The 18,505-nt window shown below is 33.3% G+C and overlaps 1 protein-coding gene and 1 long non-coding RNA gene across 3 annotated transcripts; both read left to right on the forward strand.

Annotated features, from left to right (window-relative positions):
- The first annotated feature begins 9,383 nt into the window (after positions 1–9,383).
- On the forward strand, positions 9,384–15,662 carry LOC114312763 (transcription factor bHLH48). Of its 2 annotated transcripts, XR_014341588.1 has the most exons (8): positions 9,384–10,276; positions 10,361–10,489; positions 10,568–10,633; positions 12,636–12,704; positions 13,136–13,207; positions 13,485–13,703; positions 14,595–14,799; positions 15,213–15,662. XR_014341588.1 is itself a non-coding variant. In XM_028259057.2 (7 exons), the coding sequence occupies exons 1-7, from the start codon at positions 9,833–9,835 to the stop codon at positions 15,248–15,250; spliced, it is 1,023 nt and encodes a 340-aa protein (XP_028114858.2). In that variant the 5' UTR covers positions 9,384–9,832; the 3' UTR covers positions 15,251–15,662. The 2 variants fall into 2 exon arrangements, 1 of the variants encoding a protein (XP_028114858.2); XM_028259057.2 differs by lacking the exon at positions 13,485–13,703.
- Positions 15,663–16,383: 721 nt separating this feature from the next.
- Positions 16,384–17,797, forward strand: LOC145800954 (uncharacterized). The gene is made up of 2 exons (XR_014341589.1): positions 16,384–16,517; positions 17,689–17,797. It is a non-coding gene; the product is annotated as an uncharacterized LOC145800954 (long non-coding RNA).
- The last annotated feature ends 708 nt before the right edge of the window (positions 17,798–18,505 follow it).

Genomic DNA, 18,505 nt, shown 5'->3' on the forward strand with positions numbered 1-18,505 from the left:
TATTAAAATACAAAACTTAAACATATTGTAATAATAGCCCACGCCTTAGAGGGCCTTTTTAAACCAATGTATATATATATATATATTTGATAGAAAAGTACATGACTTAATATATTATCGACAATAAGTCTTTTAAGATACATCAGAATATAAGATACGTCCTCAAAAAGTACAAAAAGCCACATAAGGAGCATACAAAAACAAATCTCCACACAAGAAGAAGAAAACCTTCACAAAATGAAGAAACTTCTACACATAAAGACATTATTAAAATACAAAAATAAATGCAAAACAAAAAAAATCAAACAAAACAATCACCACTAACAACATTATCAGACGTTTTCTTATTAGATATATAATACTTGAAATTTTAAGTCTTATACGTTGGTTTTTTCTTACCAAACATGATGGGTATGTTTGGCTTGTGTTTGAGAGATGTGTTTTAGAGATAAAAAGTACGAAAAATTGTTTGGTTTGGTTTTTTTCAAAAGATGTTTTGAAAAATTATTTTGAGAGAGAGTTTTGGAAAAAGTGACTGATTTGATGTGTGTGAGAGAGAGATTTGTTTGGAAAACTTGTTTGGTTTACAAGTTTTGAGAAATTTTTTTGAAGAAATTTGTTTTGTTTGATTACTTTTAAAAACTTATTTGTAGAGAAAATTTCCCAAAAATTTTTCACAAATACAAACCAAACGAACCCGATATCTGTCTTTGTACAATGCATTTTTTCTTTACCTATTCTCCTAAAAAAATAGCTAGTTATCAATTGGGAGTCCAGATCCTCTCTTTAAGGCCCCTCCTTCATTCCCTACTTGCAACGGTTTAGATGAGCCGTTGGACATCCAACGGCTGAGATTAAAAAAAAAAAATAAAATAAAATTGAAATTTCATTTTCATTTTCATCTTCCCGCCCAAAGACACAGAACAGAGCCTATATAGATTTTGGTTATACAAATTTCAAACCTTTGTCTCTCTCTCTCTCTCTCTTTCTGGAATCTATTTATCTATTTATCTATTTATCTATCTATCTATCTATCTGTATCTATAGATTTAGATCAAATTCAACGAGAAGGTCAGCTTCGGTTCTTCAGATTTTATCACCACCAAACCCGTCTCACCGACAAGCCTCTCAACGGAGACCCACTCTCCAAACCTAACCCATTGCTTTGCCCTCATTCTCTCTGCCCTCACTTCGCGAACCAGAGTTCTCCTGTGAGCAAACCAGTCTCTGTAGCTTCAACAATAACAGCTCATAAATGAAAGTTTTCGAAAAGTGTTGCTGAAACTGATGCTGTTCAAGTTGCTGAAACTATCTTTGTTTATTTGCAGAATATCGTTTGTTGATTTGAAAGTCATTGACGAGATTTCACCAGAAAATAGGAGTCAATCTGAAAACTGAAGATGGTTGAAGAAATAGAAATTTGTATTTTAGTTTTTTTTTTTCTTCTTATTTTTATAATGATTTGTAAGACTGTGGATTTGCAATTGCTTGGAGAAATAGAAATCTGCATTTTAGGGTTTTTTTTTTCTTATTTTTATAATGATTTGTAAGTCTGTGGATTTGCAGTGGCTATTGATTTGTAGAATTTTGGGTTGAGTTGTTTGTGAATTTGAGATGTTTGTTTAAATGCCTCAATGAAATGTTGATTTAGTTACATATTCAAAAGTGTTAAAGAATTACAATTTCTGAATCCATTGAAACAGATACAATTATGATTTTATGAGATGATGCCAATATATATATTTTTATTGATAATTTGTTTTGTTTTGTTTTTTTTTTTTTTTTTTGTGTGGTAATTTACATTCTCTAAATAGACAAGCTATGCATTTTCATTCTGCTTTCTATTATAACGAGTTTAACAGATTGGCTAATTGAACTAATACAACTAATTGTGAAGCAGAAACAAAAGCAAACTGATGGTGAAATTGGGCTGGAAAGTGAAGTCATGGCCTCTGATGTTCATGTTTATTTAACTTGGTGTCCATGTTGGTTGCTTGAACATAACAGAATTCTGGTTCTGTATGAATTCTGGTTCTGTATGAATTCTGATTCTGTATGTATTCTGATTCTGCTAGTATTCTGATTCTGATTCTGCATGTATTCTGGTTCTGTATTGAACATACATGAATTCTGGTTCTGCTGGTATGCTTCTGATCTGGTATGAATTCTGGTAAATTTTACAGTTTATCATTGTTGTCCATGTTGGTTGTGGTTCTGGTTCTGTAGATGGACATGGCTTTGCAATGGTTCTGCAATGGTTACAGTTTATCTATATTTTGCAATGGTTATGCAATGGTTACAGATTATGTCCAGTTTTGTGATCAAATTTTGTGCCCATAGAGAATTGGAATTCAAAATCTAGAAACTTTGTTGCTGGTTGTGTTATTCAGATGCTGCTAACCATTCACAAATTAAACCAGAAAGCAAGCAAAAGGCCATTTTCATTAATAATAATAAAAATAAAAAATAAAAAAAAGTAATTACAAGAGTAACTCACATTCTCATACTCTTTGTATTCAACAACATATAATCCAAAAAATGGCTTCAAATCAAAGCAAATGAATCAATGAACTCTCTTAACATAAATTAAAAATATCCATTACACCCTCTTTCAAAAGAACACAACCAGCCCACTAACAACTGCCAAAACCAACCGACTCCAAACACCCAAGTTCACAATCCTTCTTCGGTGTTGTTGGCATGGTCTTGGAAGGTTTCAATGGTTTTGGTGGACTCAAGGTAACTGAGGAAGGTTTGGAAAGGGCCTGCGATGGAGAGTAAGTCAGTGAGGCTCACGAACTCCGGTGCTGGTGTAGGTGCCAGAGTCGGGGCTAGTCATGGAGGTGCAGTAGTCTGGGCATATGTTGATGGAGAACACAGAAGGGCCAGTGTGGTGCTAACCATGAAAATCACGGTGAAATCCATATTTTTTCCCAAATTTTTTGGATTTATGTTTTTCTGATGGACTCAAGGCTGTGTGAGCTGTGTTTTGTTTGGGCGTTGATAGGTGTGTTTTGTTTGGGTGGGAGATCCATGAAATTTCAAATTTTTTTTTTAATCTCAGCCGTTGGATGTCCAACGGCTCATTTGAACAGTTGCAAGTAGAGAATGGAGGAGGGGTCTCAAGGAGAGGATCCGGACTCATCAATTGGACATGTAAAAAGATGACGAGAAGGTATTTTGTTGAGGAGACTTTCTATTTCCTTTTTTCCAATGGGAAAGTCCAAAAATGGGTGTAGTGTAACTTTCACATTGCTATGTCACTATTCATCAGTACATATGCAATTATTAATCTGCCAATTTTTTTTATCTGCTCTTTTATCTGCTCTTTTAACTCATCAGCACATAGATATTGATATTGGCGATGAAATATTTACCCATTTCTTTTAAAGGAAATAATATAAGTCATGATATGAATTTCACCTCCCACATTAATTTATACAACAAACCATATATTTATGTTTTTAAGACTTTATTATTATATTTAAAATAAAAGGATTCACATTTTTTTTAATTAATATCATGAGTGCTATATGTAAATTCAAATAACATTTTGCTAAATGCTTGGCAAAGTTAGGTTCATTAAAATTTGAAAGAAGAGTAATGCTATATTTATCATATTTTATTTACTATATAATGTGACACATTCACTATGGTTGGATATCAATGAGAATTGTACTAAAATAGTTACATTAATTATTGTCAGCGCGTCACATTAGATAGGAAACAATATGGATAAAAGAGAAATATTGTTATAGGTCTAACAATGTAGAGTTATAGTAAACTAAGTTGTTGTTTAGCATGTGATAAAATAGCACATGTTACTTTAATATATTATCTTATTTAAGTTACAATTATCTTATTTAAGTCACATCCCTTCTCTATTACATTATTTCAAACTCAACCTACATTTCACGTTTTTTCATAAAAAGTTAAAAAGTATACTAATTTAAGCCCTTTCCAAACAATTTAGGGGTGGTTTGGGGTGTCCTAAATAAGTGTACTTTTTGTCTTTTTAGACTAAAAAGTTGAGGGAAAAAATATGGATATTTAGGTTAACTTTTTGACTTTTTATGAAAAAATGTGTAATAAAAAATTGTAAAAATTGGTTTGTAGGGAAAAATTAGGATTGAGAGTTGTGCAGCCGTAATTGTTAACTTTTGGTGAATAGTGTTAACTTTTTAACTTTTTGAGTAACTTTTTAACTTTTTAAATTTTTTCATACTACCCAAACTTGGCCTAAATCTCACAATAAATTTTGATCTTATTTGATAGATCTCATTTAAGTAGATTCTGTAAGTATACTTTAAAAATATATATATATATATATATGTGTGTGTGTGTGTGTGAAAGTTATGACATTTTAAACGTCAAAACTAAAAAAATAAATAAAAATAATTAACTTGATAACTCAGCAACACTATCAACATAAGTAATGTCGTTGAGTAGTTGTAGGGGAGTCCGGATCCTCTCCAACCAAAAATCTCTCCTGTCCTCCGGTCAAGGGCCACGATTTGGTCACGTGGCCCTTTAAAGATCTACGGCTCAGATAAAAGAAAAAAAAAAAAAATTCGTTTCTCTGAAATAGAAGAAGAACAGAGGATGCATTTTTTTTTCTTTTTTCCTACGTTTTTCTGATGCAGATATTTTGGAAGAAGAAATAGAAGAAAAATCAAGGTGATGAAGATTTGTAGATCCGGATCTGCAGAGGAATTTTTTTTTTGTTGTTGATGAAGATGATGATGTTGAAGATGTTGAAGATGATGAAGATTTGATGCGTTTTTTCTGCAGATGATCTTGATGATCTTCAATGGATAGATGATGAAGGTGTTGAAGATGATGTTGAAGATGTTCAGATTTTTTTTAGATGATCTGAATATATATGCAGATTTCTGAAAAACAATGGATAGATGATCTTCAAGAATATATATTGATGATCTTCAAAGATTTTTGAACACAGAAATCTGCATCAAAACTAAAAAAAAATTCTACAGATTTTTCTGCAGATATTGATGATCTTGAAAAAATTTTATGCAGATTTGAAGTCTGATTTTTTTTTTTTTACAGATTTACTCACAGATCTGTATTTAAAATATCAATTTTAAAAAAAAAGGGAACTGAAATGTTGAGGGGAATAATCAATTAAGTTTGAAGAAGTTTGAAGATGATATTGATGTTCAAATTTTATCACAGATCTGTGTTTGATAATCAATTAAGATTGATGTTCAAATTTTGAAGTTTGAAGTTTGAAGATGATGTTCAAATTTTATCAATTAAGATTGATGTTCAAATCTGATCTTGAAGATTTTTTTTAGCGTTTGATAAAATTTGAACATCTTTAGATGATCTGAATAATCAATTAAGTTTGAAGATGATATTGATGATGTTCAGATTTTTTTTTAGATGATTTGAAGAAGAAGTTTTTGGTGAAAAACGAAATTCTTTTTTTTTTTTTTTTTAATCTGAGCCGTAGATCTTCAAAGGGCCACGTGGTCAAATCGTGACCCTTGACCGGAGGACCGGAGGGATCCTTTGGCTGGAGAGGATCCGTGTGCGTTTCACCAAAGAACAAAGTGAAACAAATCAGTTTGAGTTCACTAAAATTTTAAAAATAAGTCTTTATCTATTTTTGACTTACATTACATCTCCCTCTCCTAACCAACCCATCTTTTATGAATTTATTTATTTTTATATTTTTTTGTAAATTCTTCTCTCAACAGAAAAATTTGTCACTCAATATGGTCATTTTTATTATTTATTTTTAGTCAAAATCCTAAGATGAATTGGGCCAATTTTGATGTGAGGCCAATCTTCTGTTGGATGGGTTAGCTCAAGTCTTAAAAGTGTAATGGAACACCAGGCCCAACCCATAATTAATGAAGACCCTATCATAAATAGCAATATTATAAATCCAGATTTAATTATTCAGAAATTATTTAAAATTATTATTATGTAGTTCAAATTTATTTTACATATAGATTTTATACTATACAAATTTAATCTCCACCAAATAATTTTCCTACCCAGAAAAATTTGAGACTTTAAGTCTGGGTCCAGACTTTTTCTATCATAAATTGAACTTGTTAGATAATTTGAAAGAGGAGGAATTGGTTTATTTAGTGATTTTTAATTTTTATCAAAGATGTAAAAAAAATTAGAGAATAATTTGATAACTTTTTAAACTAAAAACGTTGGTAGCATTTGGTTTGTATTTAGAATTATGATTTGAGTGTGGAATTGTGTTTTAAGTTTGTGAGTTTTAGAATTATAATTTGAAAAGAGAAAATTTGCTTGGTTATGAGTTTTGAAAAGAGTTTTAAATTGAGTGTTGAATTTTTAAAACGAGTGTTGAGATTGTGAAAAATTATTTGAATATGAGTTTTGAAAAGAGTTTTCAAAACTTAATTCAAAAACTTATAACTCATAACCAAACACAAAACCTAAAACTCTATTGAAAATTTATTGGAAACTCGTAACCAAACTTTTTTTAAAATTCAATTCAAAAAAATAATTATTGAAAAAAAATAATTTTTTATTTTAAAAATTAAAAAATTTCAAAAATAATTTTTATTTTTTAAAAATTACTGTGACAAATGAATTTTTATTTCAAATTTTTTTTGTTAATTTTAAATAAATGTCAAAATAATTTGTCATTTTGGTCTAAAAAAATATTTTTTATATTTAAAAAACATCAAAATCAAATATAATTTTTTTTTTCCCAGATAACAAGTCCCAGTTGCTAAATAAAATAAAATATATTGTTTCGGTCAACTGATTGGTCAACCGGCCGGCGTCCGGAGGACGATTGGGTAGACTTAAAAATTCAAAAACTATCTAGGCGGATGTCTAGACGAACGACCAGGCAGACCAAAAATTTAAAAACTATCTAATTTATCAAATATGCTTTCAAAATGTGTTTTAAATTAATTTAGAATCATAATTTAAAAACTGTAAACAAACAGAGAATTAATAACAAATGTAGAATCATGGCTTGAATTACAACCCAAACCCAGCCTTTCATTCTCAAACAACCCTATTAGTCTAACTTAAATTTAGGCTGATATCAATTTGAGTTTAATTCTGCAAAAACTTTGAATTTGACTTAACTTGTAAGCGTAATAAAACTAAAACATAAGTGATTGGTAGCTCGAATTTGCCTTTCTCGAATCTCCTCGTTTTGATTTTTTTTTTTTTTTTTTAGAAGAAAAAAGAAGAAGAAGAGAAGAAGAAAGAAGGAGGAAGGAAGAAGAAGGACGGGAGGGGGCCAACAAAATCGGACTGGAGGCGGAGGCGGAGGCGGAGGCGGAGGCAGGGGGCGGGGGCGGGAGCGGGGGCGGGGGCGGAGTTGGAGGCGAAAGCGGGGGGTTGAGGCAGAGGCGGGGGGCGCTGCGAGGCAGAGGCGGAGGCGACGGCGGGGCTGCAACGAACTGCGACCATCAGGCGACAGCGGGTGACGATCGGGCAGAGGCGAGGCGACGGCGGGCGAAGCTCCTCCTCTTCCCCTCTCTTCTCTCTCTCTCTCTCTCTCTCTCTTCTAAATTTCGGGCTATTCGGGGGGGATTTCGGGGAAAAAAACATTTCTCTAAAACTTGAGCTTCAGATTTGGTTTGACAACATATTATTTTAATATTTTTTTATTTTTTTATAAAAAGATATGTAGAAAAATAAAAAGAGTGATGTAATAATTTATAGTGACATTCAAACTTTTTGACTAAAATTTTAAGTTGTCAAACTAGTATTGTTTTTAAAAAATTAATTTTAAATGAGTTGAATTATTATTTTTTTGTTGATTTTGTTATGCGATAAGATATCAAGGAATTAATAAATTATATTACAACCGAAGATCGCATTCGCTCTATCAATTCAAGCACAGAGTTTAAAACAATTTCACTATTCCAAAAAATATAGTCTTCGTTTAGAATGTGAGTTTACTTTTAGACTTTTATCTATTTTAATCTGAGACTAAAAAATCTTGTTTGAGATGAATTTTTTTGAATTTTGTAACAGAAAAAATGAAATGATTATAATTTAGATATGACATATTGTTTTATTAACTTTTTTAACCTATTTAATTTTTTTTTATGACTAAAATAACTAAATAACCTATGCTATGGATAAATGTTTTATCTGTGCCGAACTTGACTTACCATGTACAATTCATTTGAACGAGACATTTCAGCTCCATTTGGTTTTGTTTTGAAAATATGATTCTCTTTTTGAAATTGTGATTTAAGTGTGAAATTGTGAATTGAGTTTTAAAAATAAAAAATTTATTTGGTTATGAATTTTGAAAAGTGTTTTTAAATTTTGAATTTTAAAAAGAGCGGATTGAGTCTACTCGGTTGTCCGCTTGGACATCCTCCCGGACGTTCGGCCAGTTGATCGGAACAGTATTTCTTTTTTTCAATTGCAACTTGTTATTTAAAAAAACAAAAATAGATTTGTTTTAGATATTTTTTAAATATAGAAACTATTTTTTTTAGATTTTTTATAAAAATAATTTAACAATCTCATCACTAACTATCTTTAACACTATATCATTAAAAGAGTTTTGAATTAAGTTTTGTGTTGTGTGTTTGGTTATAAGTTTTGAAATTAATTTTTAAATTAAATTTTGTATAATTTTAAGTTGTGTGTTTAATTATGAATTTTGAAAAATACTTTGAAAATTTCACCTTGAGAATATTTTGCCTTTGAAATCGTGATTCTAAAGACAAACCAAACAGAGGCTTTAAATAATTTTTTTATATTAATTTTTTAATTATTTTAATCAATAGTCCAACATAACCTCAATGTAACTTGTTCACACAAGCTTTTAAAACAAAATACAAATAACAATTCATACAAATTATACCAAACACATCCTTAAACAATTCAATTAGTTTCAAGTCCGTGTTTGGTTAGAAATTTGAGGAAAAAATTGAAAAGAAAAAAGAAAAAAATACGTAAAATATAAATAAAATATACTCATATTTTACTTAATTATATATATATATATTTTTTTTTTTATTTTTTTATTCATATTTTACCAATTTTTTTGGGTAAATTACAATGACACCCCTGCCGTTTGGTCTAATTATATTTCACTCATTGATATTTTGGAAATTATATTTCTATCTCCGTGGTTACTACTCTCATTTCATAAAGTCTCTTATTTATATAAAAAGTACCAATTTCTAATAAAAAATATAAGAAATTACATTTAAAAAAAGTAAGATAAAAGAAAAGAAAAGAAAAAACAGAAGAAGTGAAGTAAAATAAAATATATATATATATAAATTTAATATTTTTATTCTGTCTAAATAATTATAATAACAAAAAATTAATATAATTTTTTAAATATCAAAAGTGATATGTATTAAAATCTCAGGAGTAAGTGTGATTTACTTTTCTTTTTTTCTTTTTCTTTTTTTTCATTTCCTAATCTGCGTAAATTGGACTAAAACCCTTCACGATTCCCTCTCTTGAAGAAAGTATCCATTTCTCTCTCTCTCTCTCTCTCTCTCTCTCTAAAAACCAAACAGTAAGAGAGAGTAGAACAAGCACCGAAGCAACGTTGCTTTCTCTAATACTTGAAATGGCTCAGAAGCAATTCTTTATGTAGAAAAAGTTTGTAGAGAGAGAGAGAGAGAATAGATTGACCGCCATTGAAGCACAGTATAGAAGATTACTCCGCAATTGTCATTTTCGTATTCGTTGTGTTTTCGAAGCTTATTGAAGCCGAGATAGTCTCAAACTTTGCTGAAAAACAGTGTTGGAATTGAATTCGACGTGCTCGATTGAGGCGTGTATTGGTTTTCTGGTTCGATTCGAAGCCAATTTCAGCCGATTGATGGAACGAATTGCGAGTACTGAGCTTAGATCCGCGACTTGCGCTGTGAAATCTGAAGAAATTGGAGTTGAAACCCTTCAATTCGGTGATGAAATCGAGATATTAATGCCGCCGGAATCTGGAAGTTCCTTTACTGCTCTTCTCGAGCTTCCGGCGAACCAAGCCATGGAACTCCTACACTCTCCGGCGATGCTTCCCGGCGAAATTTGGTGTAATCATCACCAAATCGAACCCTACACTGCTCTACTTGAACGAGCTTCTAGGAATTCCGTCTTCGCTACCGAGAGTTCGCCGGAGACGAACTCAATTCCGTCCAATTCAAGTGGGAATTCGCACAAAGCGAAACAGGAACCGGTCGATTCGGATTCAAACCCTAACTCATCTGATCCAATGGCTCAAAACAACAATCCAAAATCAACAAAGCGAAAGGAGCGAGAGAAGAAGGTAATAATAAGACCAATCTCATCAATTGGGGTTTCTAATTATGCTTATCTAGAACTTATTAGATCACTCTGTTTCAAACATTAGGATAAAGGGTCGATGAAAAAGAGCAAAAGCGTCGCAAATGAGGCCTCCGATGACGGCGATAAGCTTCCCTACGTTCACGTCCGAGCTCGGCGCGGCCAAGCTACAGATAGCCATAGCTTAGCTGAGAGAGTACTAAATCTCATACTCTAATTTGATCAATCAATCCTTTATTACGTTATTAATGTAATAATCAAGGTTTAATTGCAGGCTAGGAGAGAGAAGATTAATGCTCGGATGAAGCTACTTCAAGAACTGGTCCCCGGATGCAATAAGGTTAGCTACTTGCTTAGCTGTCATTTTTGGAATTATTTATATGTGGTTTTAAGTTTAGTTATCATTAGTTTGGTTGAATTTTGGATTATGTGATGATAATCTTTCAAGATATGATGTATAATAGTGATATTTTATGTTTAGATTAGGCTTTTAATAGTGATATAAGGGTTATGTCGTTGTCACCTTTTCTCAACAAAAAGATTGTCTCGCTTTTGCACTAAGAAAAGTGTCAAGGAAGTGGCAATCTCGTAATTCCACTGTTTTTTCGACTTTTTTTTTCCCAACAGTGGTTTGTTAGGAGTCCAGTTAAGGTTATATTTGTCATTTGAATTATCCTTTTCTTCTTCTTTTTTCCCTTTTTTTTTTGGGTCAAATAATATTTTCATTTTGCACTTCTCATTTTGGTGGTGCATACCTGTTGGTTCTGATGAAAACCTTCAAAAGAATTACTCGAATTTAGTTTTGTTGGATTGATTTAATTTTGAAATGCTGGCATGGAAATTTGGACACTTTTGGTTATGTTTTTGTTTAAAAATACCCATAATTTTCATTTTTGTCCGGAAACAATTTTTGAATATAACTTATTGTTTTTTTTCTAAAATGGGGTTGTCTTTAATTATTTTTATTTTTTTGAAAACAGTTCATCCCACATTTTTTATTTTCTAGAAAATAAAAACAGAAAACCAAAATACGACCCAAGTACTGGTTTCTGGCTTGCTCAAAAAAAAAAAAAAAAACAAAAAAAAAAAGTACTGGGTTCTGGCAGCTGCACGCAGCATGCTGCATTGCAGCCCTTAGGAAACACATCTAATGCTCAAATTAAATGGTTGTCTATGGGTCCCATGTACTGGGGATATCTCGATCTCTTCAGTTGTGTATTGAATGTGTTGTTATGCAGACATTTGAGAGGTGCATGTTACAAACATTTCATCTAAATTTAGGGATTAGTCACAAATCACAAATGGTTGGACAGAAAAACACTTCTTTCACAAAGCACTTGCTGACAGCCCAAGCCGAACTTGTACCCGTATGATGTGATGGTTTTCAACCACAACGAATGAACTTTACGTCATAGAGAGCAGACAATATAACGAGACTGGTGATTTTTGAAAGTAATTTACCATTTCTGATTTATGCTCTCTTTCTTGATTATTTCTTAAAGAATGACCCAAGTGGATTGATTATTAAGGCTGTGCCACTGTCTTCCTCCAGGGCCCACCCATCTTAATGTTTGGAAGATGTGAAAGTAAGCTTGATTTGTGGTGGTTGAAACTTGAAAGTTATTTATATGAAAGCTGTCAACTCTGGTTGGTACCTACATAATAGTACTCTGGTGGGTTTCTGTGATCAATTGTGCATGTACAACAATGTCTCATGTAGGGTAGGGTCTAGCTGAAGGTTTAGAGTAGGACTATGGTTCTTTATTGTGGTATCAAAACACATTTCAGTATTAGTTGTGGTGTGTCGGCATTGGGAGTATTGAGAGTATGTATTGAGAATCGAGTGTTGTGGTCATCAATTTAAAAATAATACCAACTCAATAAAAATTTTGTTATATGCATTTTTCTCTCTTGAACAAAATTTTGATATGTGGAATCATTTTTTACTTGTGTTCCCCTTGTCTACCACTAGAATTGCCACCATACATCATTATAGAATTTTAATTATTTGTAATAACAATTTCAATTAACAACAATTAGAATTTAGTGACAATAATAAAATTTAAAAAATAAAATACTGAAGTTTACTACAAAAAACAGACAATATAACAAAATAAAGACCAAAAACAGAAATAGAAAATATTTAAGACAGAAGGAAAAAATGGATAAACAAAATTAAAATGAAAACCGGAAAAACATTAATAATAATAAAAAAACCTCACGGTCAGGTGTTCATTTGGGAATAGTTCATGCCATTGATGATTCACATAAAAATTACGGACTGAAATGTTTCCAGGTGCTATTTATGTCCATCTTCGTACTAAGAAATAATTGCTTTGCAGATTTCAGGTACAGCTATGGTGCTGGATGAAATTATTAGCCATGTACAGTCCCTACAACGTCAAGTGGAGGTTAGCCCAGCACAACACAACATTTTGCATCTGATATAGAAATGTGTAGTCTAGAGTGTTCTTTTTGACAATGCAAGCAAAGGTTTATTCTTGGGTTGAATTTATGTCTGAAGACATTCCATGATGCCAAGAGTTATCCTAAAGCAAAATAGTAATGTTTAGTTTTGGGAATTCAGATAGCTTTAGATTTTACTTTTTTGTTGCTTTTGTCACTTTTGTGATTTGGTTGACAATAAGATAAATATGATCTGTTGTCATTACCTGTGAAAAAGAAGTTCTTTTCTCTTTCAAATTTGAAGCTAATGAATCATGGAACAACCCGAAAAATGCAACAAAACTGAATGATCACTTGGCAATCTCCAATGATGCTTCAATCATATTGTCCTCTGTTGCCTCAATCATTTTCTGATTGGATGTTTGTTTGATTTCAGTTCTTATCAATGAGACTTGCGGCTGTTAACCCAAGAATTGATTTCAACCTTGACAATTTATTGGCTGCAGAAGTAAGTGCTACACAGCCCTCTTTCTTTATCTTGCACTAGTACTAGACTCTGCTAATTTTCATTACTTTTCAATTACATATTGGGAAAAATGATGTATTAATATTAATAATATTTGGTTGTGCCATAATATGAGCAGGCACCCATGGCATCAACTTCTCAAAGCACTTTTTGTTAAATAACACCCAGCATAAATTAGTAAATTTGTCTACCCTTCAGTAAGTTGGTACGGTGGGAAATATCAAGTTTTTGGAGTTCTCATATAGATCTATTTTGCAAGGTGCATACTCAAGATTTCAAAGGAAAGTTTCCACCATCAATAATGGCAGAGCAGGGGGGTCAGACTTGGACCACCTAAGCTACCCGCCATCTGCACATCTTCAACTGTTAATTAGAATGTGATTGACTGAAATGTGTACCAGCACCACAATTTAATGCTATTTACCATAGGGGTTACTTCGGTGGGACTCTTAGGCTGGTGGTCCCTGATTAAGGATGGGTAAATATCCTCTTCAATCAACTTAAGTGCAATTTTTGCTGTTTCAAGCCACATGGCATCTTGAGGAGTGCTTGGTCATTCAGGGAAAACCAAAGGTGCCTTACGATACTAGCTAAGAAGTACAGACCCTTCTAAGAAGGTGGCATGTTGTGTCGACACAAACAACAACACTTATCGGACACTTCTCAACACCTGTTATGTCTAAACATGTCCTACTTATTGTTTAAAATTTTCAAGGGTCAGACATACTTTAGACACTTGGGGAACACGTGTTTGTCGCTTAGACACACATGAAATAATACATTACAAGTTTGAATAAATAACTTGTAATCCAAAAATAAAAGAAAAATAACGTAAATATACATGTATTCCCTTCTTTTGTACTTTAGAAATTTGTGCTATATTGCATTTTGTTATTATATTTGAATCAAATAGTCATATACATGAGATATAATAATTGCTTATCCTTATATATGACGTATAATAATTAATAAATATATAAAATAATATAATTTGTGCATTTTCCCCCACATGTCGTATTCTACATTTTTTGAAAATTTCTGTGTCACTATGTCTGTGTTGTATCATGTGTCCATGCTTCTTAGGTTACCAGAGTGACAATGCGCTTCTCAAGTACTTTAGTGTATTTGTAAAAAAATCATATTCATATAAAAGAGTGTAATGGTCAACCATGTAATTGTATGGGGACGGTAATCCTTCTGCAAAGCTAGTCTATGTTGACCTGAATAGTCAGAGTTATGGTACTTGCCATTCAATGGTGCCGCTAAGCTACACGTTTTAAAGACCACATCACTTTACAAGTTGAGACACCATTCAAGTTTATTCTCATTATTGACCATAATTTATTTCATTTAACTTTAAATGTTGCAGAATGAATCTCCAATGGATGGTAATTTCCCGGGCACGGTTATGCCACTGATGTGGTCAGAAGGACAAGTCAACGGGAACAGACAACAGTATCAACAGTTGTGGCATTTTGATGGACTTCATCAGCCAGTTTGGGGAAGAGAAGACAACGCTACCTTCATTACTCCAGAGAACTCACTATTGAGTTATGACTTGTCAACAAATTCAGGTGAATTCCATTTTAACACAGTTTCCTATTCTTTTTTTAAAATTTATTTTTCTGTTTTGATAAGATATGAAGAATATAACAAGGGAAATACATAGCAAGGGTGGATGAGAAATTCTTTCTACAGCAAATTCAGTCACAAATGATGATGTAGTCATTTTTTTGTGATATCTTTCAAGTCAAGTACTTCTTGTGTGTATAAAGAGAAAAAGCTAGACTCATGCTGTGTTGGGATATCAACAAAGATAGAATAACCCCAAATTTGACTAAATGATTCCAGATATCCACTTTGTTTAAAGTATTTGACTATTTTTTTTTTTTTGTTGGGTGAAAATTTATGGCATGACTCATATTTTCTGTTGGAAGAATCCCTCTTTGGAACTGTGGGACTGATTCTACTCTTTATGTTGGCACAGCATGTCTGCCCGCAAATCAGCTCAAAATGGAGCTATGAAGATGGACCAAAGCTGCAATTGTAGCTACTAGTGTATATATGGAACATAGTATTACTGTATTAGCAATTAGCAGAGAAGTAACGAGGAGGCCTCGACGTTCTACTTGTGTTTCCATGCCATGCCTTCCCGTTTACTTGAAAATACATATTTATATCAATGCTGGAGAAGAGAAGATCCGAGTATGTTTTGCCATATATTTTGTTAATACTAACTTAAGCGGGTCATTCAATCTGATATACAGGTATGAAAAAGATTGATTGATTCATACTGTAAAGACATAGACAAGCTATGCCTTTGCCGACATTATTCGAAGTTAAGCCTTTTTGTTTGATGTTCCCTTGCTTTTTGGACATTGGGTTGGCTTTATGAATATATATATATATATGAACGGAGTGCTTCCCTCCTTTTCTCTTTCTTTCCTCTCGGCTAATTGTGAATAGTTGCTGTTAATTTTTCGATTTGAGTTTTGATGCCATACTAATTTAGGATAAGCCTCCTTTCCATTTTGAGGCGGTGTGGATCTAGGAAGTACGGATACGGATATGGGATACAGATATAATACAATACGATGCATACGACGATAAGGCAAAATTTGAAAAATTAATTAGTATAAGCCTCCTTTCCATTTTGAGGGGGTGTGGATCTAGGAAGTACGGATACGGATATGGGATACAGATATAATACAATATGATGCATACGACGATAAGGCAAAATTTGAAAAATTAAGATACAGGTACGGCGGGGATTTGTTCGTAAAAAATATTATTTTTTATAATTTTTAGTAATGTAATACGTATAAAAATAAAATCTAAAGCAAAAGAACATTAAGGGCAAGTTTGGGAAGATCCAAAAAAGCCAAAAAGTCAAAAAGTTACTCAAAAAGCTAAAAAGTTAACACTATTCACCAAAAGTCAACAATTACGGCTGCACAACTCCCAATTCAAATTTTTCCTTACAAATCAATTTTTACAATTTTTTATTACACATTTTTCAATAAAAAGTCAAAAAGTTAACCCAAACATCCATATTTTCAACCTCAATTTTTTAGTCCAAAAAGACAAAAAGTGCACTTTTTTAATCTTCCCAAACTTGGCCTAAATTTCAATAATTCCAGCAATTTAATTAAATTAAATTTTAGCAATTCAATTATATTTCAATAATTCCAACGATTCAATTAAAATTCAACAATTCAATTAAATTTCAGCAATTCAAAAAACATACCTCATAAGGCTCGTTGATGTTCTCTTTTGAGGAAATAGAAGGTGGGTACTGTAGGAGTGGGTTCAAGAAAAGAGTTAGAAAATTCGAAGATCTTCGAAGATCCTTGAAGAACAACTTCGAATTCTCTAGAATATAATGAGAGGCTTAGATTCTTCAATAATCTCAACTTAGGAACACAACAACAAAGGAGATGATGGAGATAAGAGATTGGGTGAAGAAGAAGGCAAAATGGCTAGAGAATAGAATAATGGCAAGGCTCTCCCAGGGATCTCCCACTTTCACTCTCAAGGTTGATAATGGAGAAGGGAAATTAGTTCTTTCCCAAGAGTTAAAAAAAAATCTCCAAAATCCATCCCTTGTAAAGCTATGGGTGGGTGCTATTTATAGGCACCTCATGATGTAGGATGGAGCCCATGTGCAAGGCACATGGGGGATATTCTCTCTAACCACCTTGTCCGAGGAGGTGACCTCTCCGAGGAGGTGACTTCTCCGAGGATGAGAAAACCCCGAAGAGGAGATCAATCCCTCGGCGAACCCTTCTTCTTAGCCACACCTAACCAATGATCCCCAATCATCCCAAAGGGTCAGGGGTAGTCCCAGAGGACGTCCTGCCGCAAATATTGCCGAGTCTCAGGGACCCCCTAGATCGTGTCACCTCGACCCGGGTATAGGCTAGTTTAACCGAAGAGTGAATTTATCTCCACTCACCGTCCTCAGGATCGGGTCCTTTGTTCGGACTCCATTATGCCCATGGTTCTGGTACGTAGATCCCGGAAAGCTCCGAGCCCGCAAGTGTTCTGGGACTCATTAACGGAGCGACTTCTAGATTGCGTTTGAATCCGTTCGAAGCCAAGTGCTTCGGACCTCTAGGTTCGTGGATCCGAACCTTTTCGAGTCCGAGTGCCTCGGATCTCTAGGCTTGCTCAATACCTTTTCGAATCCGGGCTCGAGTAAGTCCCTAAGTTTGTGGATCCGAACCCTTTCGAGTCCGAGTGCCTCGGATCTCTAGGCTTGCTCAATACCCTTTCGAGTCTGGGCCTGAGTAAATCTCTAAGTTCGTGGATCCGAACCCTTTCGAGGCTTAGAGCGATTCAGCCCGTTTGATGGCAACAAATCTGGGCCCACCGATTCTTGGACTTGCAATAAATTCGGGCCCACCAATCTTGGGCTATTGGGCCTAAATAATTTAGTGGGCTCAAATTAGCCCTTCTTACAGGTACTAATATAGTGAGGAAAAAAAAAGAAGTAAAAAAAGAAGAGAGGGACAGAGATCAAAGGGGTTAGAAGTACAGTGAGTGAGATTGAGCAAAGAAAACAGAAGAAAAGTGAGAGAGAGAGAGAGAGCGTGAGATTGAGTGAGAGAGAAAGACTGAGATCAAGTGACAGAGGCTAGACAGAGATGACGAGAGAGTAAGAACAAGAGAGAGAGAGTGAGAGCAAGAGAGAATGAGAGTGCGAGTGAGAGTAAGAGAGCAAGAGAGAGATAGCGAGATAGCGAGATAGCGAGAGCGACAAAGAATGAGAGTGCAAGTGAGAGCGAGAGAGGACGACAATGACAGAGGTTAGACAGAGATGACTTATTCTCTTCCTTGTTGCCGCTGTTCGCGATAGATAGAGGCTAGGGTTTGTTTGCTTATTCTTTTTTTTGTTTTATTTTAGATAATTTTTGTTATTTTACACTTTGACTCCATTATAAGTTTTTAAAATTATTTTTTCATCCCGCCGTATCCCGAAAGAATCCCAAGCGTATCCTTGAAGTATCCTTGTGTATCCCAAACGTATTCGAAATTCAAATTTTTTTTATAAAAAAAATAGGATATTTTTTTGTTGTATCTGATATGTATCCCGTCGTATCGGATGCGTATCCATATCTGATATTTACTGTGGAACTGTTAGAACAATTTTTTGTGTAAAATAAATAAGTTGAAACCAAATCAAACAAATAAAATAAATTACTTACAGAATTTATTTATTGAACCAAATAAGTACAAAATGATCAAGTTGAGTGTGTGACACTTTGTCTTTAAGACATA

This window comes from Camellia sinensis, chromosome 10 (assembly GCF_055761805.1).
Source record: "Camellia sinensis isolate YWXY chromosome 10, ASM5576180v1, whole genome shotgun sequence".
Taxonomy (NCBI): domain Eukaryota; kingdom Viridiplantae; phylum Streptophyta; class Magnoliopsida; order Ericales; family Theaceae; genus Camellia; species Camellia sinensis.